At 51.6% G+C, this 27914-nt stretch overlaps 1 protein-coding gene across 6 annotated transcripts in view; it reads left to right on the top strand.

Moving 5' to 3' along the window:
* The window catches only part of MEGF11 (multiple EGF like domains 11), a 344966-nt gene that overhangs the window by 99598 nt on the left and 217454 nt on the right, over positions 1-27914 (top strand). For all 6 annotated transcript variants that reach the window (XR_003146032.3, XM_025472427.3, XM_025472425.3 and 3 more), the window contains one exon: positions 23659-23764. Coding sequence is in view for 5 of the 6 variants with exons in the window: in XM_025472427.3 (XP_025328212.1) it covers positions 23667-23764 (98 nt within the window). In the remaining variant the exon portion in view is untranslated. The remainder of the gene's footprint in view (positions 1-23658; positions 23765-27914) is intronic.

The following is a 27914-nucleotide window of genomic DNA, read 5'->3' as shown; positions in this document are numbered from 1 at the left end:
TGGGGATCCGGTGATGCCCAGGCTGGGCTGGGAGCTGGAGGAGCGGCTGGGTAAGGTGGTGCTGCAGAGCTGGACGTCCCGGGGCAAAGATGCAGGCAAGGCAGGGGCTGCCAGGGCTGGGGCTTGGAACCTGGAGCAGACAGGTGGGAAGGTGAGCGGGTTCCTGCAGCAGCATCTGCCTGCACTGTCCTCACCTCCACCCTGCGGAGGGCTTTGTGCCACTCCGTGCCTGCGATTGCTTTTGGGATGGGAGCCAGGCACTGAAGAGCATCTGGGCAGCAACGGAGTGCATTTCAAGGCAAAAAGAGTACCTCCCCCAATACCCCAAGACATTCCTTCCTTGTCTCTTGAATCTTTCCTAACTTCCACCAAAATTAAGTAGGGTGATGGTGGTGGAGAGCGGATGGGGCTGATCATTTGACACCCGAGTTTTCATCCCAGTTGCATCAGTGACAAGGGCCCCATTTGAACAAAGAATGACTAGATTATGATTCAAAGTGTTCTCGCCCTCATACCCTAAGATTCCAGCAGGTTTCCAGGTGAACCTCAACATTCACGGATGCATCTTGCATCAGCTAACAAGCCTAATAGCCTGTCTGCTACGTGCAAGCCACTCTCTTCACAAGGGATAGTATCTGCCCACCCATGGACAAGGAGGGTGGCCTTCCTGGGGCTCCTAAGTCACCAAACCTGGGGGGAAAAAGCCCACCTCTCAGGCTCTGCGACTCCTCAAAGAATATTAATTATTCTCCAAGGAAGTCTTCATTCTGAGCCGTTCCCTTTCTCCGGTAATTAACATTACATGTCATTAACAGTCAGAGAACATTGTATGATCAAAGACAGCATAATTTGTAGCAAGATTCTGAGGAATAGCACAATATTTGTTAATTATATTATTGATTCTTATGGTCTGGAATGCCCTAATTATTCCCGATCCCAACTGGACCCCACCAGGCCTGCCGGGCTGGCTTTGAACTGCTGTCCTCCCCTGGGTGGCCCGACCCCCTGCTCTGGGGCTGGTGGGACCGCAGCTTTCAAAGGGATCAGAGAAGCTCAGTGTCCCCGGAGCCACATGAAACGGGGAGCTGGTTGGGACGTGGGGGCTGCTTCTCCCAGGCTCCCACCGCAGCTCTGACGGAGTCAACTAGCGAAATGTAACATCTCGCTTTAATTAGCCAGATGCTGTTAATTGACTTCTTGGGGGCTCCAGCAGGCGCTGCTTCAGGGGAGCAGAGGGATGGGCATTCTTCTAGGCCCAAGGCCACTTGCTGCTTTTGAAGAACGTGCAGCCCTGGGTGAAGCTCTGGAGGCCTGGGGAGGGGGACAGGGGAGCCCCTGGGGGTGGGGCTTTAGCGGGTATGTCTTGGGTGAGCCTCTCCACCTGCTCTAAAACTGCTAAGTGGGCTGCTGGATTTCCATCAGTGGCATAATTACAAAATGATGCTTGTTTCTTAATCAGCTGTATTTATGAGGGGGCCAAGCTCCCTCCCTCTTGTTGCTGAATCCTGCAATTAACCTTTATAATTGTGTGACAGTCGGCTTCCCACTCCATGTTTTGTCTGAACCCTGGTGGGGCTGCACCCTGAGCGGTGCTGACGGGAGGTGTGGTCTATCTGGTTCACTGGGGGGCCTGGGAGTGGGGACGGGGGTGGGAGGTTAGACTTAAGCTGAAGAGATCCACGGACACCACCATCGCTGGTCGGTAAAAACAGCTCCTCGCCAGGCTGTACCGATTCTTTCAAGCCCCACAGAGACCTTTGAGGTAGGTCCTATTAATATCCCCACTTTGCAGCTGGGGAAACCGAGATCGGAGCGATCAAGCGACCTTCACGTTCCTGGATTCAGGAATCCAGCCTGCGTAGACCACACCATGGAGGGTTTTTCCAAAGTGGCTTTTGGAGTGTTTCTGGAGAGTTTACTGAGCTCCCAAGTGCCTGTAACTGGGGTTATGGTTGTTTAGAAAGGGAAACGAGGGGCGGGGAAGGGTCTGTGGGTGAGAGCTGAGGGCAGAGGGGGAACAGAGGGGCCGAGAGAGTTAGTGCCCTAGGGCAGAGACACTCCACTTGGCCCTGTCCTGGGCATTTGCTTTTCCTCCTCTTGCCCGCTCTTTTCCACATCTCCTTACAGCGCTGGAGACTGAGGCCCTGGGTAGGGAAGTGACCTGACCAAGGGCTTCCCACTACTCATGGAGGATCCATGGCCAGGAACCAGCCATTATTTGTTGAGTCCCTTAGTGATGGAGAGGTGGGAGAGATGGTTCCTGCCTCCAGCAGCCCCTGCTCCAGCAGGGGCTATCAGATCACGGGATGTCCTACCATGGGGACGGGAGGTGACCAGAGACCTGGCGCCAGCCCTGCCCTCTCCCCCTGCACCCTCCAGTCCCACCCTCAGTAACAGCTGGCACAGCACAGATGTGGTAGATGCCAGGCTGCTGGGGGGAGTCAGTGGGGAGACACTGGCTGAAGGGCTGCCGACCCCTGGAGTGGGTGTGGAGTCAGTGCAATCTGGAGATTTGACCACAGAGGGACATTGTGCCCCAGGCCCCGGGTAGTAGCCCTGCCCTGCGCCACCAGCACCATTGTGCCTGCCCCAGCCCCAGCCCATCTGATCCCTTCTCTAGCTGTGTCTCAGCCAGTGGGAAATTGCTTACTTCTCTTTCTGCATTCCAAGGGATCCTGAGAGGGGACACTGGCCAGAGGAAGGGTCGGATAAGCTGAGACCCGAAGGTCTCTACATAAATAATTTCACATAAATGCGATTGTATCATGTGCGTATTTTAGCTCGTTCTTAAATTTTTTCCCCTTTAACTTGCCTCCATCTACCCTTTTACCCTGCATCATGTCCCCACCCCGTGCCCACAACGCCCTCCGTATTCTTCTGTGTCATGTACAGACAGGTATGTGTGTGCGCGTGCGGATTGTTAGCTTCAGAAAACAGCGTGATGCTCTCTGGCCTCTGACTTTTTCTCTTTCCACTACTCCCTGACAATTCTTCCAACTCAACCAGTTTTGCTCTCATTCATTCCTTTTAGTGGCTGCCAAATATTCCATGGTGTGGATATCCATCCATTATTTAAATTTTTTTTATTTCCCTATTAATGCGTCCACTTCTACTTTTTATATATATATCAGGAAAGGATCTTTTGAAAATACAACCCTGGCCAAATAGATCCCTTACTTAAAACCTTTCAGTGGTTGCCCATTTATCTTGGTGCAAGGTCAAAGGCCAGTTGTGTTCTGGGACTGACCCTTCTCCAGCTCATCCTGCACAACCACGGCCTCAAACTCTGCTCCAGCCAGAATGAGCCAGTTTTACTTCCTCAAGTACACTCCCTCTTTCTCCCTCTGCCTGGAGCACTCCTGCCCTACCTGGCTGACTCTTTGGCCTCCTTCATGTCCCCCATATGTGCTCCTTCTCAGATCCCTTGACAATGGCCTTGGACTTGATCTTCTCATAAGTTCTAGAACTTCGTGGTTACAAGTTGTTCCGTTTCCTTTCAAATGTTAGCATCTGACCGGGCATGTTATGTATCCAGGTCCTTGCCGAATGCCTGGCATCTTCTAGGTGTGAACAATTGAGGAAGGGTGAGGCTTCAGTCCTTGGGAGGAGGCTGGCAAGAACCCTGGATAGGGCCATCATGTAAAGAAGGTGCTGGTTGGAGAGGGGTGGTAAATCAGAATTTTGGAGCAAGGAGCAGGGACGAAGCCAGATTGTTAAGGCCTAGGCCATGGGAGGCAAAGAGTTGGGGAGGGCAAAGTTAGGCTGGGACTTTGGAATAGATGAGATGACTGAGGTTCACCTTTGGGTCTCACTGGCAGCAGAAGAGGCTAGGGGATGATCCATGGACCTTGCAGCTCTGACCCAGCCACCATCCCTCCCGAAGCTGAGGTCAGGAAGGGTGTCCACATTATACCTGTCTTGGCAAGAATGGCTTCAGAAGTGGGATTTTGCTGTGAGTTTTCAGGTGGGAGCCTTATGGGAACCCATACAGAGTAGTTAGAGGAAGCAAAGGCAGGGGAAGTGGGCAAAGAGAGGGTGAGAAGGAGACATGGTAATTCCTTGAGAAGGTGCTGATTTGTAGACAAAACAGGAGCAGGACAGAGAACCTAATCTGGTTCCTCTGCTGCCACTGTCTTCCGGCTAAAGTATGCTCCATGGAGTGATGCCAGCCTATAAACTGTCGGGTCTCAGAGACATAAGCACAGAAATTAAGAGGAAGCAGCTTGATAGCAACTTGGCATTGATACAGTCAGTGGATTCCTCTCATTGGATGGAGTAGAGACCCTGTGGCAGGTGGCAGTGGTGAGTCGCACTTGGCACACACTGCATGGGGCTCTGTACTCTATGACCACTTGCCAGCCATGTCTTATTGGAAATGTAACTGTTCTAGACTATGAGGAACTTCCATCCAAATGGTGACCATTGGCTTGTCACTACATGTCTCCCAAGGGCAGAGCAAGAGGACACGCATCTTCTCAACAGCCAGAAGGAGGAACTTCTGTTAGACACGGGTAGGAATTAAAAGCTATAATTTGCTGTGGCTATTGTCTGGAAGAAATGTCGGCTCTTCCTCTGAGGTCTTGAGAGAGACTGTCCCTTGCTGCCTGGAGAGGAGGGGCCAACCAGGACATCTAGACCAACCTTCCTGTTGGAAGCCAATAATGATAATACCTAGCACTTGTGTCATTCATCATACCTTCCAAAGCACTTTCACTAGCATTATCTTTTTGATCTTCCTAACCACTCTTCAGATCGGTCAAAGCAGGAGTCATCATCCTCACTTTGTGGACTAGATAAGATCAGAGAGGTCAAGTCAGTTTCCCAAAGTTAGCCAGCAAATTCGAAACAAGAAAGGATAAGAGACAACACCCAGGCTTTTGTTGTTGTTGTTGTTGTTGTTGTTGTTGTTGTTGTTGTTGATGATTATGTTTTAGATCAGTGGCACAGGGGTATGGGGGGAACTGAAGAAGCCAACAGTGTGGACAGTAGCTGCTCTTCACTGGATGCCCAACAACGACAGCAGCGATGCTTGTGGGGTTTTTATAGTGTATCAGATACTGTGTATAATTACCTCATTTAATTTTCGCAATGGATACAATTACCATCTCCATTTGCAGATGAAGAAACAGAGTCTCTATGAGATTAAGTCATTTGTCCAAAGTCACTCAGGTAGTAATTAACAGAGCTGATTCTTGATTCACACCAGCTGACGCCAGGGCACGTCTTGTATGCCACTAGGCCGCAAGCCAGCCAACACCCACACGTGGTCCTCCCTGGGGCCCAGCGCGGCCTGTGCCTGCTCACCGATCCCCTACATAGAAACTGAGGCTTGGTCACATTAGAGCCCTGTCTTACAGCCACACACACTTAGTGGACTTTCACACACACACACACACACACACACACACGGCCCCGATCAAGATGGGTCTTGCTGATTCCTGACCTTCCCTCTTCTGGCACGTTCTGCAGCCTCTCTTCGGCCATCAGCTCTGCTCCAGCCAGGCCGCACAGGTGGACAGGCTGTGCGCATGGGTCGGCCCACGCGTTGGACCTGGCTTGCACCTACCCTTTCTCATCCCTTGGAGAGGACTGGAAAGTCAAATGCATTCAGCACCTGGCAACTGCTAATTATTAACGCCTGAGCCGCTGGCAGCTCCTCGTTATGTCACGTCACACAGAAGATTTATGGCCACTTTGAAAGTGGCTTTGAAATGAGACAAAACTCAATATTGAATTTTTTTCATCTCCTCCTCCCTCTGGGGTTTCAGGGCATATGATATCAGCTTCCTCCCCATTAGCATATCTCTAACGAGCTCTTATTAAGGTGAATTTCATCCCAGCTCTCAGAGTTTTCATTAGAGGAGGGAGGGGGAGGGAGGGCAAGACACAGGCAGATGCAGGGACCTCAGGGCACGGGGACCTGTGGCTCGGGGACCGGGGGGACCTCACTTGGCTCCAGCCTCCTCCACGGGAGCACCGTTCTCTCATCCATGCAGGAGAGTCCCTGCTGCTTTTCACTGCTGCTGCTTTTTCAGGATTGGGAAAAGGGACACAGGCAGTTAAGCAGCGAGGCTCACCATACAGGAGGGCCTGGGTTGGCTCAGCCACTGCCCAGTGACAGGCAGGTTATCACTCTTCTTTGAACCCGTGCAGTGGGGACTGTGGCACCGGCCACGTGGCTGTGCTCTGTGGGGAGAAATGGTGTCTACTTTGTTCACTGCTGTAGCTTTAGTGCCTGGCACATCAGAGATGCCCAGTAAAGCAGTGGTGGAGTAGACAGATGGGTAGAGGGAGGGATGACCGTGTTGTCCCACAAATGGGATTGGCTGCGGGTGCCAGGGCACCTGGTAAATGTTTCCTCATTGGCCATCTATGATTGGGCTTGAGTGGGGTGGACTGGTGTCCAAGGCACTCTAGCAGGCCTGGGGGCGGGTGGGGGAGCTACAAGCCCCGCTGCCCTGTGTCTGTTGCCATATAGATGTACTACGGGAGAGGCTGATGGGCATTTCCATTACAGCAACTCTGCTTTTTCATCTGGGCCTGTCTGGCTTCTTGAAGGTGGCAGGGAACTTCGCCAACGGCTTAGCAGCCCCTTGCTTTTGCCACCCAAAGACACTTTGATAGGGTGAGGGCGCCCTGTGGGTCCAGGGCAGAAGCACAGTACCAGTAGGAAGGAGGTACCCAGTAGGTACCTGTGCCATGGGGTGAATCTGGAGAAAGAGACTGAGAAAGGTCATCCGCTTGGTAAGCTTTCATCTTGATGAGGGCCACAGCCCCTGCCCTCAGGGGGTCCTGGCGGGTGATTCTCACCCTTGGCAGCTCACTAGAATCATCTGAGAAGCTTTTTTTTTTTTTTTTTAATAGTGATGTCCAAGCTCCACCCACACAAATTTGGTTCTCGCTGGCTTGGAGTGAGGTCCTCAGCATGGATATTTAAAATGTTCTAGGTTGGGATCCCTGGGTGGTGCAGTGGTTTAGCACCTGCCTTTGTCCCAGGGTGCGATCCTGGAGACCCGGGATCGAATCCCACGTCAGGCTCCCGGTGCATGGAGCCTGCTTCTCCCTCTGCCTGTGTCTCTGCCTCTCTCTCTGTGTGTGTGTGACTATCATAAATAAATTTTTTAAAAAAATTAAAAAAAATAAAATGTTCCTAGATGATTCGAGTGAGCAGCCAGGGTGGGTACCACTATTTAGTGTGTGTGTGTGTGTTGGAAGGGGGATGCTAGATATCTTGCCCAGAGGGGACCCTCCACCACCTGCCCCCCACTGGGAAGAGAGCCTCAGCCCTTGCCCTGAGCTCTGTGATGGAAGCACCCTGATTTCTTCCTCAAGGACAGAGGAGATGCCAGAGTGAGGGTGAGGCAGCCACCTCTGGACAAATGTTACCCAGTCCCTGCTCCACTACTGAAACTTTGGGGCGCTTCTACCCCCCATCTGCCTCAGGGTCCTCCTCTCCAACAGGCACCTCTAGGAACAAATGAGACTTGCAGATAAGGATGTGCTTTGTAAAAAGCCTACAAGAAGGTGAAGGATTTTTAACACCAGGAGACTCTGCAGAGCGGTCTCATTCGTCCTCGGGAGAGAGGGCTGGTGGAAGTGGTTTCGGAGGGCCCCGGGAAAGCAGGGCAGAGAGGAAGCTTCCCTGCAGTCCCCCACTCTGCCCCTCCAGCTGGTCGCCTCCTCTGGGCCCCTGTTTGGAGGAGGCAAAGGAATACCTGCGGGGAAGGCTAGAGCAGGTGGCAGGGAGAGACCCCGGCCAGCCACTCGCGGTCCTCTCTGCACCCAAGGAGAGAAGGCACCCCGGTGCCAGGGTTGGAATGGGCTGGAAAATCAGCTGACACTGGGGTTCTTTGAGGAGCTGGTAAATTCAAAGTCCCCAGAATCCAACATGCCTCCAGGGGAATCTCTCCTTCCCCTTGTCCCCAGGCTCCCTAGGCCTTGCCACCACCTCCACCCCCAGCCCCCCGCCCAGGGGCTCTGCTCAGGGGCCTCCCTTCCCTTTCCTGTGGCAGGGTGGAGCGGGAGGGGTGCTGGATTTGGGGTCCGCTCTGCCCTCAGCTGTGTGCCCTTGGGCAAGTCTCTTTTCTTTCGGCCTCCCTTCCCTCATGCAGAAAGAGACCTGTTGTTGATTCATTGATCTAATCCTTGGCCAGTTATCAAACGTATATTGATACCAGCACTGGACCAGAGGCTGAGGGCACCAGGAGGGAACCCCTCTTCCCTCTCACCTGCTCTTGCTGCAAAGAATCACCGTGGAATCTTTTTGAGCTATAAGGGACCTTAGTGAGAGTCCAGGCTGGGCTCTAAAACAAAAGAACTGTCACTCAGCATCCTTTTATACACGGGGAAACATGGTCCCATGGCTGGTGGGTGATTCTAGAAAGCTCAAACTCAGGCCTGTAAGCCCATGCCCTCTCCTCAGATGAGCTCACTTACTTGGAAAGCGATTCTAGCCCCTTCTTATCAGGAAACAGCCCAGAGGGGTACAGTGACTCATTCAGGGTCACACAGCCATTATGCCAGACCCAGTGAGAGGCCTGGTTCTGGGTTTCTTTGTCCCTGGCTGGGTGCTCAGCTCAGAGCCCATGGGTGCCTTGTCAGCAGATCTGTCCCCTCACCGGTTCCCCCTCAGCAGCTGTGCCAGGCTGGTGGCCACGCTCGCTCCCTTGCCCTTCCCGCATTTATACGCCGCGACACATAGATGCACAGCTCTACCATTTGGCTTTAGTGATTGCTCCACAGTGGGTGAAATTGGTTTGAAATAAATGTCCCCTCTGCCTTCTTCCCTCGAGGTGATTTGATCCTCATCTTCACTTTGTGGAGCCATCCAGAGTGTGGCACGCGCCTGTTCTGTCGAGATATGTCCTTTTAGATGCAAAGATGATGCCTCGGCTACAGCTGGGCGAGATGTTTCTTGAGAGGCATGCTGAGGTGGCTGCTGAACCCCACCTGGGCACGGCCCCTTCCCGGTTGCCTCAGGATGCAGCCCAGCCCCGGGGGGCTCCATGCGTGGAGCTGAGTGTTAACAAGGGCTGACAGTGTCCTCAGCTTTCAAGGTTATTAGAATATTTTCCGTGTGGAGCCCTGAATGGGGTGAGCCCTGCTCATTCATGGGGCGCAGACCACTGCTCTGCCTTGCTAGGGCAATGGCTCCTTCTATAATAGAACAATCTCCTCATCTTCTGAAGGCTGGGGAGATACAGGGGGGTCATGGGCTCAGTTCTGCATCACATTCAGATCTCTTGGCAGTTACTGCTGCCACTAGCACCCAAACTAGCCCTTTAGGGGAGAGAGTAAGGGGTAGGGCTTATCCCCATGGGCCCTGTCTTCAAAGCACAGCTGAGGGCGGGATTGACACATTAAAGAAGGTAGTTAGGCTAAGGGATGACACAAGGGGACACAGAGAGAGGGTATAGTAAAGTAAGCTAATCTGGTCGGTCCAGGGGGTCTGGCTTCCTCATCTGTATCCTTGGTTGTGCCCAGGAGCATCACCCTGCCCGGTGATGTTCCTGTAGAGGAAACATGCAGCCCCCCCCCCCCCCCGCCCATCTTTTGATGTCAGAGCTGTAGGAAACTTAAAGACCATCTAGAACTTTCTCAGCCAGGTTCCAGGGAGAATTCAGCCCTAGTGCCCTATGACATCCACTCTCTGTAATGGATCTACTTTTCTCCTAGGCATCTAGAATGGTATGTGCTATGTACCATCCTTGGAAAAGTTGAGAAAATAGTCCATCATTTTCTGGGTTCTGTGGTTCAGATGAGGAGCTCCAGCTAATACAGGCGTCCTCTCCGCTAACAAAGCACTGAGGAGGCAGGAGACTTGCTCAAAGTCACAAAGATAGCACAGGCTAGTCCTTCTCTCACCATACTGTAGTGTCCTCTCTTCTCTGCCCAAATTTAGTGAGCTCAGAGGAGGCTTTGGTCCAAAGAGATGGCCCATCCCTCCCCCAGCATACCATACATGGCACACATACACACACGTGCACACAGACAGACAGACCGACACATACACACAGAGGCTCTGATTCTGAAGAGCAAAGCCATAATCGGAAGTACAGAGATGGATGAGCCCTGAATTCAGAGCCAGATCATTCACTTCCAAACTGTGAGGCTCTGCAAACAGAGATCATAACACCCGTTTCCTGGAGCTCCAGATCATTCACTTCCAAACTGTGAGGCTCTGCAAACAGAGATCATAACACCCGTTTCCTGGAGCTACTGTGAGAACGGAGTGACATCGGCCAGGTGCCCAGCGCAGTGTCCACAGACCCAGTTCCCACCTCTCCACCCCTCTCTCTTCTCCCTCTCTTGGCACAGTCAAACCTGTGTCCTATGTCGGAGGCCTATGTTGGTTCTCAGGCTTCTGGCCTGCCCTCCACTCTTCCTACGCATTGAGTCCTGCGTGTGTGATGGCAGATTTAGAGACGTGTGGGCACACCACAGAATTAGGAGTGTGTTGTAGACTTGGCACAAGTTTCCTATTGGTGAGTCAGCCTATCAGAGGTTAGCACTTCACAGGCGGGTGCCTGCCTGGGGTAAGGGCCAACCCCGAGAAGCTGGAGCTGGAGGGGAAACCTGCCCCACAGCCATTTTGCCTTGAGAAAGGGATTGGTCAGATTTCTGAATTTCCTATTGAGTTAGAAGGGAGGCCGAGAAGACTTGGTTCCAATGCCTGCTACCCAAATCCTTTTGCAATATGCCCTTTCCCCTTCTGGCCTTGGTAAGTGGATTATATTGAGTGGGAACAAATCTCTTTGGATTTGTTGAAATTTGGCATGATTTTGGGTTGTGGTTCCTAAAGGCCTTGTCTTGTTCAGGAGTAGGTAGGAGAGAGGGAAAGGAAGCTAATGAGTTACCGGCGCAGAAGCTAGCCCTGGTGACTGTTTCCCAGGAGGGCCCAGAATGGGGAAGGCCCCGCTCATTTGTGGGGCAGGAACCACTTCTCTAGGGTGGAAGCACACACTTGATGAGAACCAAGCCTGATGGGCACCACTGGGCGTGATTAGCTGTACAGTGGCATTCCGGTTAATCGAAGGCTCTACTTCATTGGGGTTAGACTACATTGTCTTCTCAGACACTGGTGCTCAGGATTGCTGGTGCCCAGCGAGGCCTAATTCTGTGACACGACTCAGATCCTCCTCTTCCTCCCTCCTCCTGACCTGCCAGGCCTCACCTAACCACCTTAGTCCACACTGTTCCGTAGAAGCCCTCAGAAGGAACTGCTCTGACATGTTAAGCTTTTTAATTTCACACACACGGCGTGTATATGCCCCCAGACAAAACAGAATTGATTTATAATTCTCTTAATGGAAGCACAGGCTTTAGTTGCTCTAGAAATAGATCGTTACCTCTGCCACCTTTTGTAATTTTTTTTTCCTCCCATTTTTTTTTTTCACACCACCATGGTCTAAAAATATGACGCTTCATTTCAGCCTTCTCTCGTAAGCCACTCATTGCCAGACGTTTCTCTTTAAGCCTTTAATTTATAGCATGTTTGTTCAGTTTTGCTTCATTAATTAATGTTCTTCCCAGGCCCCCATGCCAGAGTCTTTGTGTAATGCTGTCTTACAGTAAGCAGGTGCTTTTATCCTTAATGAACAATTTCCTGGAAAATACTGAAATAAACAACAAAGAATCAGGCCAGGAACACAATGAATCTGGGAGTTGTGTGCCATTCTGTAGATTAAACCTGGAAGATGCGGAACATTTTTTTTTTTTTTTTTTTTTTATTAATCTGCTACAGTGCTGTGTTCGTGGTTCCTTCCTTGGGGAGGGTGTGTGGGTGCTGAAGTTCTGGAAGGCAAATGAGCTTCCTGCTCCTCCAGGAAACCAGAGTTCAGAGGAACTGTTTTTTAACACAAACGCATGCAGCTGTGGAGATGATTGTCAGATGCAGCGCAAGCCAGAAGCGCAGCCAAATTGGCCTCTGGTTCCAGACTTGGAATCCTCTGGAGCTTAGGCAGTGGGTCAGCAGGGCCTGGGCTGAGCCAGACTGCCACCTTCTTGAAATAAATCTTCTTTTAAATCTTTTTCTTTTTTAAGATTTTATTGATTGATTGATGAGAGATACAGAGAGAGGCAGAGGCATAGGCAGAGGGAGAGATAGGCTCCCCACAGGGACTCGAACCCAGGACCCCGGGATCTCCATGAGCCAAAGGCAGGATGCTCAACTACTGAGCCACCCAGGCATCCCTTGCAATTCCTCTTCTGTCCTCTCTCCTTTCTGGCAAACTTTCTCCACCCCAAGGGGGCAGCTCTCGGGCCAGGGACCCTAATAAGGACTCATTCTCTCTGTGTGCAGACCCCACCCCCACGCCCCAGCAAGAGGGCAGTGACCACATTTTACCCAGCATTTTGTTGTTTGCAGGCCTTCTTACAACCCATACCTCTTTGGCTTCTCCTGACCCTCTGAGTAGGTTTTCTTAGTGTTCCTGCTTTGCAGAGGAGGAAGCTGGGACTCCCGGAGGTTAAGTGACCTATCCAAGGTCACATAGTTGGTAAGAGACGGAGGTGGGATGAGGACCCAGGAACCGATTACGATTCCAGGGCTCCAGGTTATCGTTACCTTTGGAGGAGCAAGCCCGCGTGGGTAGCGTGGGTAGCGGGGCCTGAGCAAGCCCTGGAGGGAGGTGAAGTGCCCCAGGCCGACCTGCCCAGGCTGTGAGCCAGAATTCATCAGTGTCGCGAACAAAGGACTGCAATAAATTTCTTTTAAATTCTGAATACCTGATTCATTTATTATACTGAATACAGCTGACAGAATCATACATTATCCTTCCATTTTTCTGTGTCGGCAGATCATTTTGGGTCTTTGAAACGGCATAATGTTTTTAATCACGGCACGGATACAATCACAGCATGGACACATGCCATACGATTGTAAAGGCAATTTTGCCCCAGCTTGATGGCTCCAAGGGCTGCCTGCAGAGCCCCGGAAAGTGGCCTGTGTCCCTAGGGGTAGCAGGCTCGGGCTTGATGAATCCCTGTTCTCTGGGAAAAGGCATCCCAAGGGGCAGTGGAGGAGAATCCGGACCCGCAGGAAGGTGGGCTGGGCGGGGGGGGGGGGGGGGGGGGGGGGGGTACTGCCTTCTTGGTTCCCAAAACGAAGATGGCTTTATTGAGGTTTTTCAATTTTAAAATTGAAGCCAGCTCATCATAGAAAATGTAACCATCCAGAAAAGTATAGAGAAGAAAGTAAGTCACCTAAAATGTCATCACCCAGATATCTTTGTTAACACATCCTTCCGGACATCCTTCTATCTCGCTTGCTCTCAATACGCACACCGCACACACGCACGCTGCATTTTATATAGACGTGATTATGATGTGCATGCTCTTTTGTAACCTGTGTTTTTCATATATTAATACATCAGGGTTATCTTTCCATGTTGATGAACATATGTACGTTATCTTAAAATATCTTTGCATCTCTGATTATAGTGATAATGTTTCTCGTAAGAAACACTGATGTAACAATAAAAATAATGACTTAGAAGCACAAGTCCTATGATACTGCTTCCTTCCCCTCCAGCCCCCGTGAAAGATGATCACTCTTAATGCTCTAGAGGATAGGCTTCCATATTTTTTCCGCACATCAATATTTTAATGTTTGCTTAGTATTTTGTTACGTAGACGTGCTGGAGTTTATTTAGCAAGGGCCCTACTGATTTAGGCGTCTGGATTGTTTCAGTGCTACAACAAACATCTCTTTATTAAGAGATGATGCAACGAACGTTCTTTTTTTTCATAGTTGACTTTTATTTAAGTTGAATTTAAAATTAAATTTACTGTTAACAATTTTTAAAATATTTTATTTATTTATTTATTTATTTATTTATTTATTTATTTATTTATTTATAAGATTTTATTTTTATTCACGAGAGACACAGAATGAGAGAGAGAGAGGCAGAGACATAGGCAGAGACAGAAGCAGGCTCCCTACAGGGAGCCCGATGTGGGACTCGATCCGGGGACTCCAGGATCACACCCTGGGCTGAAGGAAGGCGCTAAGCCGCTGAGCCACCCAGGGATCCCAAAATATTTTATTTAAATTCAATTTGCCAATGGATAGTATAACACCCAGTGGTCATCTCATCACGTGCCCTCCTTAGTGCCCGTCACCCAGTTACTCCATCCTTCCACCCACCTCCCCTTCTGCAATCCCTTGTTTGTTTTCCAGAGTCAGCAGTCTCTTATGGTTTGTCTTCCTCTCTAATTTTTCCCCACTCAGTTTCCCTCCTTTCCCTTATGGGGCAACAAACATTCTTGAGCCTGTGATCCAGGCCAATTTCTTTCTTTCTTTTTTTTTAAACAGTTCTTTTTTTTAAGATTTTATTTATTTAATCATGACAGACAGACAGAGAGGCAGAGACACAGGCAGAGGGAGAAGCAGGCTCCCTGCAGGGAGCCCGACATGGGACTCAATCCCGGGTCTCCAGGATCACACCCCAGGCTGAAGGTGGCGCTAAACTGCTGGGCCATTGGGGCTGCTGCTGGCCAATTTCTTATTAAAAAAAAAAAAATTGCAAAGTAGAATGCTAGGTTAAAGATACACATTAAAAACATGTTGTTATACATTGTCAAGTTGCTTTACAGAACACACTGATTCATGTTTCTATTACAAATGCATAAGCATAGACATCTTCAGGCTTTGGGACAGTTGGTATTTGGCTTCAGAATCTTCTGGCCTAGATATAGGTGGAAGGTTCCAGAAGGAAACCTAGAGAGGTGCCCTAGTCTGATGCCCATGTCTGTGGGCTGCACAGCCAGGTCCTCCTGTTTAGTCCCTGCCTGGGGAGAGGTAGCCCCCAAGATGTGAGGGGGCAGCGTGTACCCTGATATGGGTTCTGAGGAATGCACAGCGAGGAGTGGGAAGTAAGGTCACAGGCATCACAGTGCTGCTGATCTCTGCATTCCCAGTCCTCCCTAGGGACTATTGCTCTTTCATCCTGCCCATGTAGTCAAAAGAGGAAAAGGAGACTCGTAGCAGTGAAAGGAGCTCTCTGGGACCCCGGATTAGACTCCAGTTCTCCTACTTGCTCTGTCTCTTTGCTTGGGGAGATGGGGCAAGCCCCAGGTTGGGAATGGGGTAAGAAAGAAGAAGAGGGGAAGGGCAGGGAAGGGAGACACGTTGTAGGTGAGCTTCTAGAGCTCCAAGGGTCCAGGAGATGGTGCAGTCTGACCCTAGCCTTTGGGATAAGCAGAGAGTGAAGCTCCGAGAGGGAAAGCAACCTTTCTCTGGTCACACAGGCAAGTTAGTGACCTTCAGAGGCAGAGGGGAAGGATGGGGTCTGTGGAAAGCTGAGTTGCTCTTGAGCAGAGCTGGTATTTAGGAGGGAAGACCCCAGTAGGACGTGTTGCCCTGAGTCCTGGGCAGCCGGGCTGTTCTCTCTTCAGAACACGCAGTGCTGGGATCCCTGGGTGGCGCAGTGGTTTGGCGCCTGCCTTTGGCCCAGGGCGTGATCCTGGAGACCCAGGATCGAATCCCAAGTCGGGCTCCCGGTGCATGGAGCCTGCTTCTCCCTCTGCCTATGTCTCTGCCTCTCTCTCTCTCTCTCTCTGTGACTATCATAAATAAATAAATAAAAATTAAAAAAAATTAAAAAAAAAAAAAAGAAAGAACACGCAGTGCTAATCAAGAGTGGATTCAGAGGCCACAGGAATGGAGATGGGTCAGAGTCAACGTGGGAGGCACCTGCAGGGATGTTAAGCATCGATTTCCTGCAAAGGTCTGTGATATCCTATCACACTTGCCTGAGGCTTCCTGCCAGGGAAAGGCCTCATTGCTCTGAATTAAGCCACATCCTGGGTCCACGGCCCTCTCATGGCCATTCCCACGCACCCCTCCAGCAGGTGTTTGGGGGTTTGGGGGCCAGGCCTGCCTGAGTCATCTTTGTGTCCACAGTGACTGGCAAGTGTTCAATAAATGTATGCTGTGTGGATGAAACATGAGACCTATCCTGATAAGTGTACAGTGAAGACTGAGCCAGTAGTCACCAAATATATATAACCAAGCAGAGGATTTTTCCCATCTATATATATTTTTTTTTTATCCTCCAGCTCCTTAGAAATTCCAGAAGTCAGAATTAGAGGGTTGGAAGGATCTCTGAGGAGGGGGAATGTGGGTTGAGAGGAAATGAATATTTTATTGGGTATCCCCTACGCGCCAGATGCTGGGCTTGGCCAAGTGCTCTACCTGCTAACTCACTGAATATCCTAACAGCCCTGTGAAGTCACTGGTGCTCTCTGTGGCCCATGTGAAACACCCATCTACCTGCCACACCCTGAGGCAGGTAGATGATTTATCCAGGTTGTGCAGCCTGTAAGATGGAGTCAGGATTTGAATAATGTCAGTCCGGCTTCACTATTCCTTTTGCGTGAGCCCCAGCCACCTGCGCATCATGTGACCTTGAACCAGTCCCCTGGGGACCGTTTCCCCTCTCATGGGATGAGGCATTGGACTGTTGAGGCTTCCAGGCCCCGGCGCCAGTCCTGACACGGTGTGGCTTATCCCATCTGTCATCCTCACCTCAGCCCAGGTGTGACACTTGACCTTCCAAGGGTGGTGATTCCCCAGCACTTTGTCCCTTAGCCTCCTTCCTATCCAGGCACTGCCGCTTACATCCTGTAGGCTGAGAAATGTTTGTTGTTCTGAGTGGGCAAGGACGGGACTCATCTCCACGGGGGTGTATGGCCCCGAGTGACTGACTTATCTTTGGGGGTGTATGGACAGATCCATGATTTCATGCTGGGGCGTGTGCACCTCCCACGGTTCTGAGAACCCTGAAGCCCTGGGAGGGGCGGGGGAGGGAAGCAGAGCAGGCCCGGGGATGCTGGGCCCGGAGTGGCAGGAGGCCTCCGGGCTGGCCAGGCCAGCTGAGCGTGCGCTGATTTGCAGAGAAATGCGAAGATGGAGATAATTGCTTTGTGAGAAGTGGAATGGCCTAAGAACACCGATAAGTTTTCTTCATCTTTGGAGAGGCAGGAGGCTGAGGAGGCACTTGCTGCCTGTTGGAGGATGTTGAGGATCTGGAATGCAGAGGCTGCACAGTGGGGAAGGAAGGGGGGTGCTTTACTGGCCTAGCAGTTTCTATCCCCCCTTCCCCCCTCCCTGGGAATATGCCAAGATTTCTCTCTGAGCCTGGCTCATGCAAGGGCCACTTGGTCTGTAGGGCTTGAGGGCGTAGGGGTCGGGTCAGTCTTTTGACCCTGATTTATGGATACTGCAGACCTCCATGGTGCCATTTTTAGCATTTGCAGCCCAAGGCTTCCCAGGCAAGGTAAAAGCAGAATTTATCAAGTGCAGAGCCCAGACTCGGAAGAGGACGTTTACCATGTCTCTGGAGGTGACTCCGATCCCTTCTGATTTATCCCAGTGGGCAGGCACCTGGCAGTGCCTCCACGGTGGCACTGGGGATTTCTGCTGGCTCCTGCTGTCAGGGAATCACTCTTTTAGAGATTAAGAGCTGTGGATTTATTTTGAAAACTTTTTTTCTTTTTAAGTGCAGAGAGATTAGAAAGCGTTAGACATAAACCCGGCCCCTGGTGGGATTGCTGGAGGGCAGGAGGCTTCATCAAGGCAGAGGGTGAAGCCTCTTAATTATGGGGCTGATAGCAGCTCTGCTTTTCATCTCACATTAATCAGACCCAGCAAGGCCAGTAAACAGAGAGGGGCCTGGGGACTGGGAGCCAGCTCAGAGATCAGTGGTCAGAGTAAGGGGAAGGCCTGCCAGACGGGATGATAACCTTGGCTTTTGCCCCTTTGAGTGCAAACTTGTTTTGTTTTGTTTTATTCAGAAAAAAATAGAGAAGTGTGTGTGTTTGTGTGTGTGTGTGTTCTATAAATAGAAGATAGAAATCTCTCTCTCTCTCTATACCCACATGCTGGGAGGGATGTGAGGCGTTTGCTTTATCAGTCCCAGTTTGGGGTTTGCTTCTGCGGCTCCCCGAGCCTGAAAGCGCCTTTTCATGAGGTGCTTGGAACACATCAGTCCCCAGTTGCAGCTTGCACTATTGAGTAGGCTTCAATGCCCGCCTTGTGCTTGTCCCCCGAGCAGATGTACCCCGGCGCTGGTGGGGTGGCCCAGGCGGGAGTCTTTGAATCACTCTCAGGATGTAACCGTGCTCACTGTATCTGTCACCAACAGACTGATGTCTCCGCGGGGCAGTGTTAACGCAGCGTGGAATGCCCCATGCAGGATGACCTGCTGTTGGGACAGATCTTCGGTGGCCTCTGGCAGGCCAGACACAAGCACAGTGGCAGAGCCTAAGGCTGGGGATGGCTGAGAGGTGGGGGGAGGCGCTTGGCTGTAGAGTCAATAATCGGTTGATGAGGGGTATTGAGCGCCCCTCCACCGTGCAGGCAGTGCTCTGGGTGCTGGGGACAGCAGTGAACACAACAGGCCCAAATCTCTGCTCTCGTGATGTGTGTGCTAGTAGTGTGGTACCAAGGGAGGGAAAGTGATGTGCACGTTCTAAGGCCCAGAGGGAAGAGCTGAGGCCACATCTAGATGGTTTATATAGAAAAGGAGCAATTTCCAAAGCTAGTCACAACTGTTCAACCATGTAGGACAATGCGTTCGTGGCACCTGTGTGTCCCTCCCCACCCAGGGCTTATGAGTGACAGGCATCACTCATCGCTCACAGCATACTTTCCCACTCGACCCGTTTCTCAGCCAAGCAGCTACTACCGATGCTGCCCAGTGTTGTGCAAGTGGGAACCTCTCAGGGCCCACAAAATAGTGCCTGACCTCCGCCACGCCTGCTGCCAGTTGTTGGGAAAGAAGGGCTCCCCGCAGGATATGGGGGTAGGCAGAGAGAAGGTTCCAGGCGTGTGGACTAGGCTCCTGTAGCCAAGATTTGGGCCCAGTCAGGAGGACGAGGCAGGTGGTGGAAGTGAAGCAGGTGGGGGAAGGTTTTTGCACAGATGAACGGTGAGGTCTAACGACTGACCCCAGGGCAGAGGCCATCTGTTTGTCTGCCCTCTGCCCCAGTTTTATGCATCTTGGCTGATGTGAGCATCAGGCCAGGTGTGAGCTGTCACCAGAGATCAGGCTGGACTCTACAGATGCTGGTGATGGCCACAGAAGACGCCAGCAGAAGGCCTGGGCCTCCAGAGGATGCTGCAGTCTCTAAGGTCTGCCCGGCCTGCAGGGCCCACCCAGGCAAGAACAAGTTCTGGCTGCTGGAAGGGGGGATCCTTTGCTGTGGTGTCAGTGTCTCTTGAGTTATCCAGCGGCAGGTCCCCTTATCACCACGTGCCAGGCACAGAAGGCCCTCAAGTGTTAGAACGAACAAATGAATACAAAACTCCAAGGATGCCTACCGACAGGACCAGGGCTTCCTTCACACGGGACCTTGACAGAGGGGAGCAGAGTGTTCCAAACCGGTACCCTGAGGACCTCTCCTTCTGGAAAGAGTTCTTTGGAAAACAGTGGATCAAACAAAGTACAAACAGGTTTCTTTCCTTTGGGTCTTCTCAGAGCCTAAGGTATGGTCAGATAACACTGGAATATTTAAAATGCGGAAATAAGCACACGCAGCATTTCCTGAACTAATTCGCTCGTGGAAGTCTTTGGGAGATTTCTATCAATATCTCATGGGACTAGCGTTGCACAGAACCTGATTTTGGAAAATGCTTCCCAGCGTTGCCCATGTGGCCAGCCCCTGCTCTGCAGTGCAAACCCTCTTCTGCCTCCAACACCACCTACACATTCCTGCCTCCGTGTGCTTGCTTATGCTGTTCCTGCTCCCCAGATGCCCTTTCTCTGCCTGGCCCCTTTCCCTGGTCTGTCCCTCTTACATCCCATCTACTCCACAGAGTCTCCACGAGCCCCCCCCTGGGGGACTTCACCGCTTGCTGGTGGTGGTCCAGGCGTGCTCGGCTGATCAGTGCAGCCTGGGGCAGGGGTGCAGGTGGATCACACCTTGCGGGCAGGCGTGAGGGCTCACCTCCAATCACCTTCTCTCCCCTGCAGTCTGTGGCCTGGTTCATCAGGTGGGAAGCAGCCATACCCCACTGCCAGGAAGGAAATGTCCCCATGCCTGCAACTTCACTTCATGCCTGCAACTTCACTTCCGTTCTCTGCTCCTTAATATGCAGGGAGCATGGACCAGAGGGAGGGGAACCAACTGATCTATTTACATGTTCTCTTTCTCTGAAGTGAAACCAGGGGCATTTTCTTATTTAATTATTAATGCCCTAAATCAGATGGTGCCCGATACGTTAACCTCTGTCACTCCGAATAGAGTCGGCCTAATAACCACAGTGGCGGCATCATTGATTTTCCCTCAGTCATCTCGTGAGCATATGTCTTTGGGATCCATCCTCTGAGTGAGAGCCCAGGGAAGCCCCACTCTGGTTCATGGCCAGGAGTCCCTGCCCCCATGGGGGGGGTGGTGACTCCTTTCTGGTCGCTCTTCACTTAGCCTCAGTGAATTGTCTGAGACAAGTAGAAATACTTTTTCTAAAATTGGTTCCCGAAAGGAGCTGACTAGCTTGGCCTGGGACTGGACCCAACCTTTGAGGCGTTTCTGCAGCACGTGGGAAAGACGGAGTACACAGGCTGGAAAAGCTGGCAGCGTGGGATGGGAAGTGGAAAGTACTGGGCCATGTGGCCCAGGCTATAAGCTACATGCGTGCAGCGTGCCTGGCACCCAGTAGGTGCCATGCCCAGCAGGGGAGCCTGAGCTGGACCTCGAGTTGATGGTACTTGGACATGCAAAGTTGACAACAGTGACGGGGTGTTGAGGGCAAGGGGGGTGCAGTGTGAACAAAGAGCAGGAGAGACCAGTCTGGGCCGGAGGTGGAAGTGTGGGTGATAACATTGCATCTTTAAGACTAGGCCAGGTTCCAAGAAAGTCTGAAGGGCAGAGGGAGTCCGAGGGGGGCCTTCCACCCTCAGGCTGGGCATCCTTCTTCCTTGCTCCCCTCCCACACTTCCACAGAGGCAGATGTAATCGCAGATGGGGGACCATGTGGCGGCTGGTGGCAGGGCTGTTCCAGGCTTGGGGGTGAATGTCCCCTGCTCTGCTGGCCTTAACATGACCGCATGGACAGAGGTGTGAGGTCGCCTGGCTGCCCGTGTCCCTGTGCCCCCTGTCACTCCCCTTCCTGTGTGCTTATCCAAACACTTGTCCCCCTCCCCCTCTCTGCACCTAGCACCCAGGTGTCTCACTGCCAGTGGGCATCAGCCAAACTGTCCTGTCCAGATCTGACTCCAAGAGAAGAGGTTTTCATGAAGATTTTAAAAGATCTCCCATATTCTAGCAAGGATCTGAGGTTGCCTCCATCTCCCACCCCTCTCCTGTCACCGTGGATCTTTCCTGTAATCCAGGCAGCTTCATCCTTTGATGCTTGAAGCTTCTGAAATTTGAAGATGAGGTTTGGGGGGGTGGTTGGCTCGGGAGATGAGAGGAGTGGTGGAGTTAGTGAGACTGGGGCCATAGAGAGAACCAGAAAGGGGCAACCTCTCCTGCGGGCATTGTGATGCTGTGCCTTTCAGAGCACTGTGTCTCTTCCTTTATTTCTTTATTTCTTTGATGGCTGATCTGCCCAAATTCCACCTGGAAGATGATGCTCATCCTACACTTGATTTTCCCCAAAACTTAATGCCCTGTCTGGGAAGGCTCCTTCTTATCCAGGCTGTGGCTCCTCCTCTGGGAGGGGGATGAGCTGAATTGTCCTGCAGCCCTAGAGCTGTGTGTGCTCCAGGCTGTGCCCTGCCCCCTGTGGGCCCCTTAGGCTTCCAGGGACTTGGGGGGAGGGGCAGGCTGATGGTGGTGAGTGGGGAGGGGAGATGAGGGGCTATGACCTGCATCCTCCTGGACTTTGCTGAGTGGAAACACCAGAATTGCTTTTCTCTTTCCGAACTGATTTTCAGAATTTGTTTAGCCAGATTATTTTCAGATCTCAAACAGTAAAACCTCATTAATCATTAATTTGGACCCCTACAGTTATACAGAATTTGTGACAATTTGTTTATCTTTGAAGGAGCTGTTAAGAAAGAATTTGGTGAGGAAATTACTGGGGACTAGGAGGAGAGTATTTAACCTTTCACGAAGATGGGGGCTCTATTTAGCTTCCCTCCCGGTACAGATGGGGGTATGAGTGACGTGCATGTCACTCTTGTCTGTCCCTGAATGGTGCGAGTCCTTTCTTGTTGGCAAGCTCAGGGCCAATGGACTGGATGCTCAACCATTTCAAGCGTAGGGACCCCTTTCTAATGTCAAAATATTTTCTATACCATCCCTGCCCCCCAGTTCTTAGAAGTTGCATTTTTTTTTTTTAGCGTGGCAGATTGAGAAGAAAAGCTACTCTGAATTCAGTAAAGCTTTTAAGCAAATCATGATAGCATCTGTGTATACATGAAAAATAGTGCTATCTTTCTGAGTCACGGTGTTCATTCATTCTATAGCTGCTGTTTGAGCACGTATGAATTCCAAATCCCCTAGGCTAGATCCCCCCACCCCCACCCCGGATCCCCCCCCCCCCCCACAGGTGGGAACCCTTGCTCTAGGACCACAAGGTCCTGGAGTGCCAGGGCTGGAAAGAGCCTAGGGGGTCACTGCTGCTATACCCACCTTAATGATTCTCTACCTCTATGAAGAGCCCTTTGTTGGGGACCTTTTAGGGGACTAAGGGGACGTATCCCTGTGTAGGCTCACTTGACACCTGCCATACGCCATAACTTCAGGGGCCTGAATCAAACGCTACAACCTGCTTCCTGCAAGCCCCCCAGCAGCCCTTCATTCCTCAGTGGGAGTGACATGAGTGATGTGTGCGTCAAGCTAGGGGGCGGGGGTCAGTGACTGATAGCCCATAGCAGCAAGAGAGGCAAGGCCTGGGAGAGTTTTCCCAGCTCAGCTTCCCCAGGGGCCACTCCAGACACCTTTCTTTTCTTTCTTTGTTGCAAGAAGGAGTCCGGGTGGGGAGACCTGGACATGCAAAAGCAGATCAAAGATGAAGGGGAGGGGACAGAGGGGAGACACTGCATTAAGGCCAGGACTTCTTGGTCCCAGTGTGAGCTCAGGGGCCTGAGGACATCCTGATCTTAAAGCCAAAAGTCATGCATATGGGCATTTTTCTGGGGAAGATTCCTTGAACTTTCATTAGATTCTCTCTCTCTCTCTCTCTTTTTTTTTTTTTTTTTTAAGATTTTTATTTATTTGAGAGAGAGAGAGAGCCAGGGAAAGCACAAGCAGTGGAAGCAGCAGGTAGAGGGAGAAGGAGAAGCAGGCTCACAGCTGAGCAGGGAGCCCCAGGCGGGGCTCAGTCCCTCCCAGGACCCTGCAATCAAGAGCTGAGCTGAAGGCAGATAGAGGCTTTAACCGACTGAGCCACCCAGGCGCCCCCCTTTCATTAGATTCTCCAGGCAGTCTGCAAGCCAAAAAACTTACAGAAGCCCCGGCCCGGAATATCATCTTTTCCCTGACTCAGGCTTCCCACTCCTCGGTTACTCAGAACTGGTGAAGTGTAGTCAAAGCCTGCAAGTGTGAAATATCAAATGCTCATTACATGACGTCGAGGGCAGACTTAGTCTGTTTAGCAAGTCTGTTTTGCTGCTTCATGTGAGAAGTTTCGGTGGTGAACAGATGCCCAGGAAACCGGTCTGATTAATGAAGCTGCTTCTTTGCCCCCCACCCCCCACCCCCCCACAGGGCCCGGGATGGCACTCTCAGTGACAGAGCTCCTTGTCTTCTCCCTCCTGCAAACTGCCTTGTCCCTGAACCCTGAGGACCCCAACGTGTGCAGCCACTGGGAGAGGTAAGATGTGGGTCTCAGAAGGCCGGGCCCTCCCTGGGGGGCCTCCCCCTGGGCTTGGTACTGTTGGGACAGCAGCTGCGTCAGGAGGCACAGAGCTGTCCTCCGTGGGCATGCAGTACGGCTGGGGACACAGCACAGGCACCGAGAGCCGGGCCCCAGCTGTGTAGATTCTGACTCTCAGGGCTGTGGGAGCTCCAGGTGGAGGGCCTTGACTTGGGGTAGCTGGCAATGAACCCTTGTCCCTCCCTGCCTTTGCCCTTCCCAGCCATTTTACAGATGAAGAAGTAGAGGCACAGAGGGGCTCGATGCCCGTGCACAGCCAGGCAGGGTGCAGCGAGTGACTGCGGTCCAGTTGGGTTACTCTCCAATACTGTGTCGCCTTTCCTGGTCTCCTGGGACTGGCAGTGGTGCAGCAGCTCACTTGTGCAGCCAGCAGCCAGTCCCAAGGAGGGTGGGTCAGGGGATTCTGCTGCTTCTGGCTCGTGGGGTGGGAGGCCTACCCGGGGAAGAGTGGCCCAGGGCCTCTGCAGAAGAGCTGGCTGCCTTCTGGCTGCAGCGCTAGGTCCGTGGGGAATGGGCCAGGGCCCTGCAGACAGCCTGACTTTGAAGTACAAGGTTAAAGTATTGATTTTGGTGAGCAGAAAGATAGTGACCAGAGATCCAATCAGGAAAAACCAAATTAAACTCTGGAATTGATTGGCTGTGCTGACCATGACGACTCTGCCACTTAGATGTTAATAAATCAAATGAATAAAATTAAGATGAGGGCCCAGTGGGGGAGGCAGATGGTAGAGACAGGGGAGGGGGGCTGTCCAGGCTCCGTGCGTGCGAGAGTGAATGTCCCAGCCCCACGACGGGCAGCACCAGGTCCCAGAGGGCTGGGCTGGGCAAATAGAGGACCTCTGCCCATACTGGCATGATCACTGGTGACTGGGCACTCGATGGGAGGCCCTATAGGGTCGAGGCTGGAGCAGAAGGCAGTGCTACAGTGTGTACCTCTCAGGTGAGGTGGGAAGAACACGAGATCTGTAATGAGAAGACCTTGGATCATTCCAGTCTGGATCTTGCCACCTGCTAGCTGTAATGATTCGGGGGAAGTCTCTGAACCACTTTGAGTTTGCTTCTACCTCTGTAAAGTGGGAAGAATAATTACCCTGGCCTCACAGGCTTGTTAGAGGATCAGGGTACCAGTTTCACTGAAAGGGCTTTCAGGACTGTAAGGGTCAATTACTGTCTTTTCTTGTTGATACCTCTGGCTTTGCAGGAACTGCTTCTCACAGACTAATGCCCATCAGGCTCACTGGAGGCGTGGATGAGAAACAGAGTCTCCTGGGTCCTAGCCCCAGAGACTCCGATTCTGTAGGTCTGGGGTAGAGCCTGGGAACATGCATTTTTCATAAGCTTCCGGAACGACTCTGTGGTTACTCAGGCCCCTTGCCCCTTCTGGTCTTGGTGCACTTAAACCTTTATTTCCCAGGAGGTGAGAGAGCTGTCAGGTGACGTTGCATATTATTAGTCCCTGGTTTGTAGACTCCAGCTTCGGCAGCCTCGTCCCGGCTGAGACACACTTGCTTCCTGCCCCTGGCTTTGCTGTATCCCCACCTCTAGAATACCCCCGCCCTGTCCGCCTTGCTCTGCCTTCCCCAGGTCCTCCCACCGGGCCTCTCCTCCAAGGAGCCTTCCCTGATGGCAGAGCTCATCCTCACTTCCCTCTTCTTGGGGCCCCCCACTACGGATCACTCTGAACAGTGGATCAGTCCAAACTCAAAGCAAATTCTCTAATTTTTGAAACCTCCCCAACATCAGTAAATTTGGAATGTGAAAGCACTTTGAGCTGAGCTCGCACTGAGCTGGCTGTCAGCCGAGGCGATCATTCAATGGGAGGACCAGGACCGAGCCTATAACTAAGGTGAAGTCCGGGCCCTCCCCAGGGCTTCTCTAGTCCCTAGGGAGGAGGCCTTGCAGGCGGTGCCCCATGACATGGCGTATCTTCTTCTGGGCTTGCCCACCTGAGCTCCCCTGCCGATGACACGTGGACAGATTTAGTCTGTGTCTTTGCAGAAACACGCCCTGGTCCCCAGAGACCGCTTAGGGAGAATTTCTCAGCTGGATTAGTGCTTTTGGCGGGTTTCTTGTTAATTATGTCCCCTCCACCATAAAACCCAGTGGAGAGACCTCCCCTGGCTAATAAAGCCCAGCTCTACAAGATTAATCTGGTCCCTCATTAGCATGTTGGCAAATGAGCATGTTAAGCTGCCCAGCCATGAAACTGGGGGCACCCACTTCATCTCGGAGACTTGGAGTGGAAACAAGGTCTCGTTTCCAGACTCGGTTGGCCCTGTGCACCCCTGCAGAGCCGGGACCTGCCCTGGTGACACTCTCTCGCCCCTCTGTCGGGCTGATGCCCTTTCTCTGAGCACCCACTGTCTCTGGTAGGACTGGAAGGGGTGCTTGCACCCCCACCCTGAGTGCTTAACAAAGGTGGGGAGTCGGTTCTGTGTGTTGGTCTTTCTCCTCCCCCTCTGCCACCATGTTCAGGGAGTTCATCTCAGTGCCTAGCACAGGAGGTGACCCACGGTAGTCACATAATAGTGGTGGCCAGCATCTATTAGACGCTGTGCATCCATTAACAACTTTCCATGCGTTATCTTGTGTTGAGAATTTTACGCATCTTCTCTTGCTTTATCTTCCCACCACCCTGAGAGGTGGACACTCTTATTGCCTGGCTGGATCCTCAACAATGACTATGTGAATATTTGTTGTGGATTTACAGGTGAGGAAAAGGAAGCTTCCATGAATTAAGTAACATGTCCAAGGATGTGCCACTGACAGGTGACAGGGTTCAAATGCGACCCAGAGCTCATGCACTCTCAGCCATTTATTCTCCTGACCTAAAGGGGGGTATTCAGGAGCCATGTGCGAGCTTAGGGTCATGGAATCTGAGAGTTGGAAGGAGCCTGTGGGAAGCCTGGGGTGGTTGTTGAGCTGCCTCAGTGTCCCCAAGCCTGGAGATAGAACCAGATTTGGCCCATGTCTGCATAGCTGTGTGCCTCTGACACATCTCCATTGTGCTGGCTGGTAGAGGCTGAGCAGGGACCCTCCTTACATCCTCAGTGCTTCAAAGAGCCAGAATTTTCCAGCACCCTGAGTCCCTGTGCCTTGCTGACTGCTCCTAGGCCCTCTTTCTGAATTCCAGATCTTTGACCTTTTGGGCATCAGAGAGCCTGCTGTGGACCCACTCAGGGAGCTGGCCTGCCCAGCCCCCTTGCAAGCAAACCAACAGTTTCCTCAGGCGAAGCAGACGGGCTTTTATAGCCTGGATCTGGCCATCTGGCCCAGGTCAGTGAGCCGTCTGGGGGGAAACAGTGAGGAATACCAGCCTACATAAAAATGAATTCCTGATGTCTCAGCTGGGGCCCTCTCCCAGCCTGCATAGCAAGCGTGAATCTTTCCTTCAGCATCCGGGCTTGACCGCCTTTTCATACAGCTCCTGCTGGGGGCAGGCAGGTAGAAAGGCTTATGGGTTAAGGCTGAGATGTTCCTCCCCGTGACTTCCACCCACTGTTCAGGTTTACAGCCAACAGGCAGTATAACAAAATACTACTTCGATTAGGAGGTCTGGGGCATGTACTTGATGTTTCCCCAGCTTTGCTGGAGGGAGAAGAGAGCAGGAGGTAACTGAGTGACCTTGAGGAAGTCTCTTATTCTTTCTTTTCTTCACTGTCCTTGTCTGTAAAATGAGGATAGCCATGCCACCTACCTTACAAGATTGTGAGGATTAAAATGGCTTAAAACACTTAATGCAGGGCACTCAATAAATATTAGCAGTTACTGGTATTGGCTGTGGGGTCCTGGACAGTCTTCTTCTCTCTGTGCCTTCGTTTCTTCAACTATAACATGGGACCACTTACTTCATAAATTGCTACAAGGATCAGCTTCCATGCCTGTACTTTGAAAACGGTAAAGATCCGAACAAAAAATAAATTAAAAAAAGAAAAAAGATCCGAACAAAATATTTTAAAACTCGTTGGCTCTGCCTTCCAGAGCCTTATAGAATAAACCTAATTTCTCCTTTACTCATTCTCTGAGAAATGAACAAATGAACTAGAATTTCAGAAAATGAGCTGGGCCACAGGGCAGTAAGGGATAT

This window comes from Canis lupus, chromosome 30, assembly GCF_003254725.2.
Source record: "Canis lupus dingo isolate Sandy chromosome 30, ASM325472v2, whole genome shotgun sequence".
NCBI classification, from domain to species: domain Eukaryota; kingdom Metazoa; phylum Chordata; class Mammalia; order Carnivora; family Canidae; genus Canis; species Canis lupus.
This window is presented reverse-complemented; position numbering and strand designations above follow the sequence as displayed.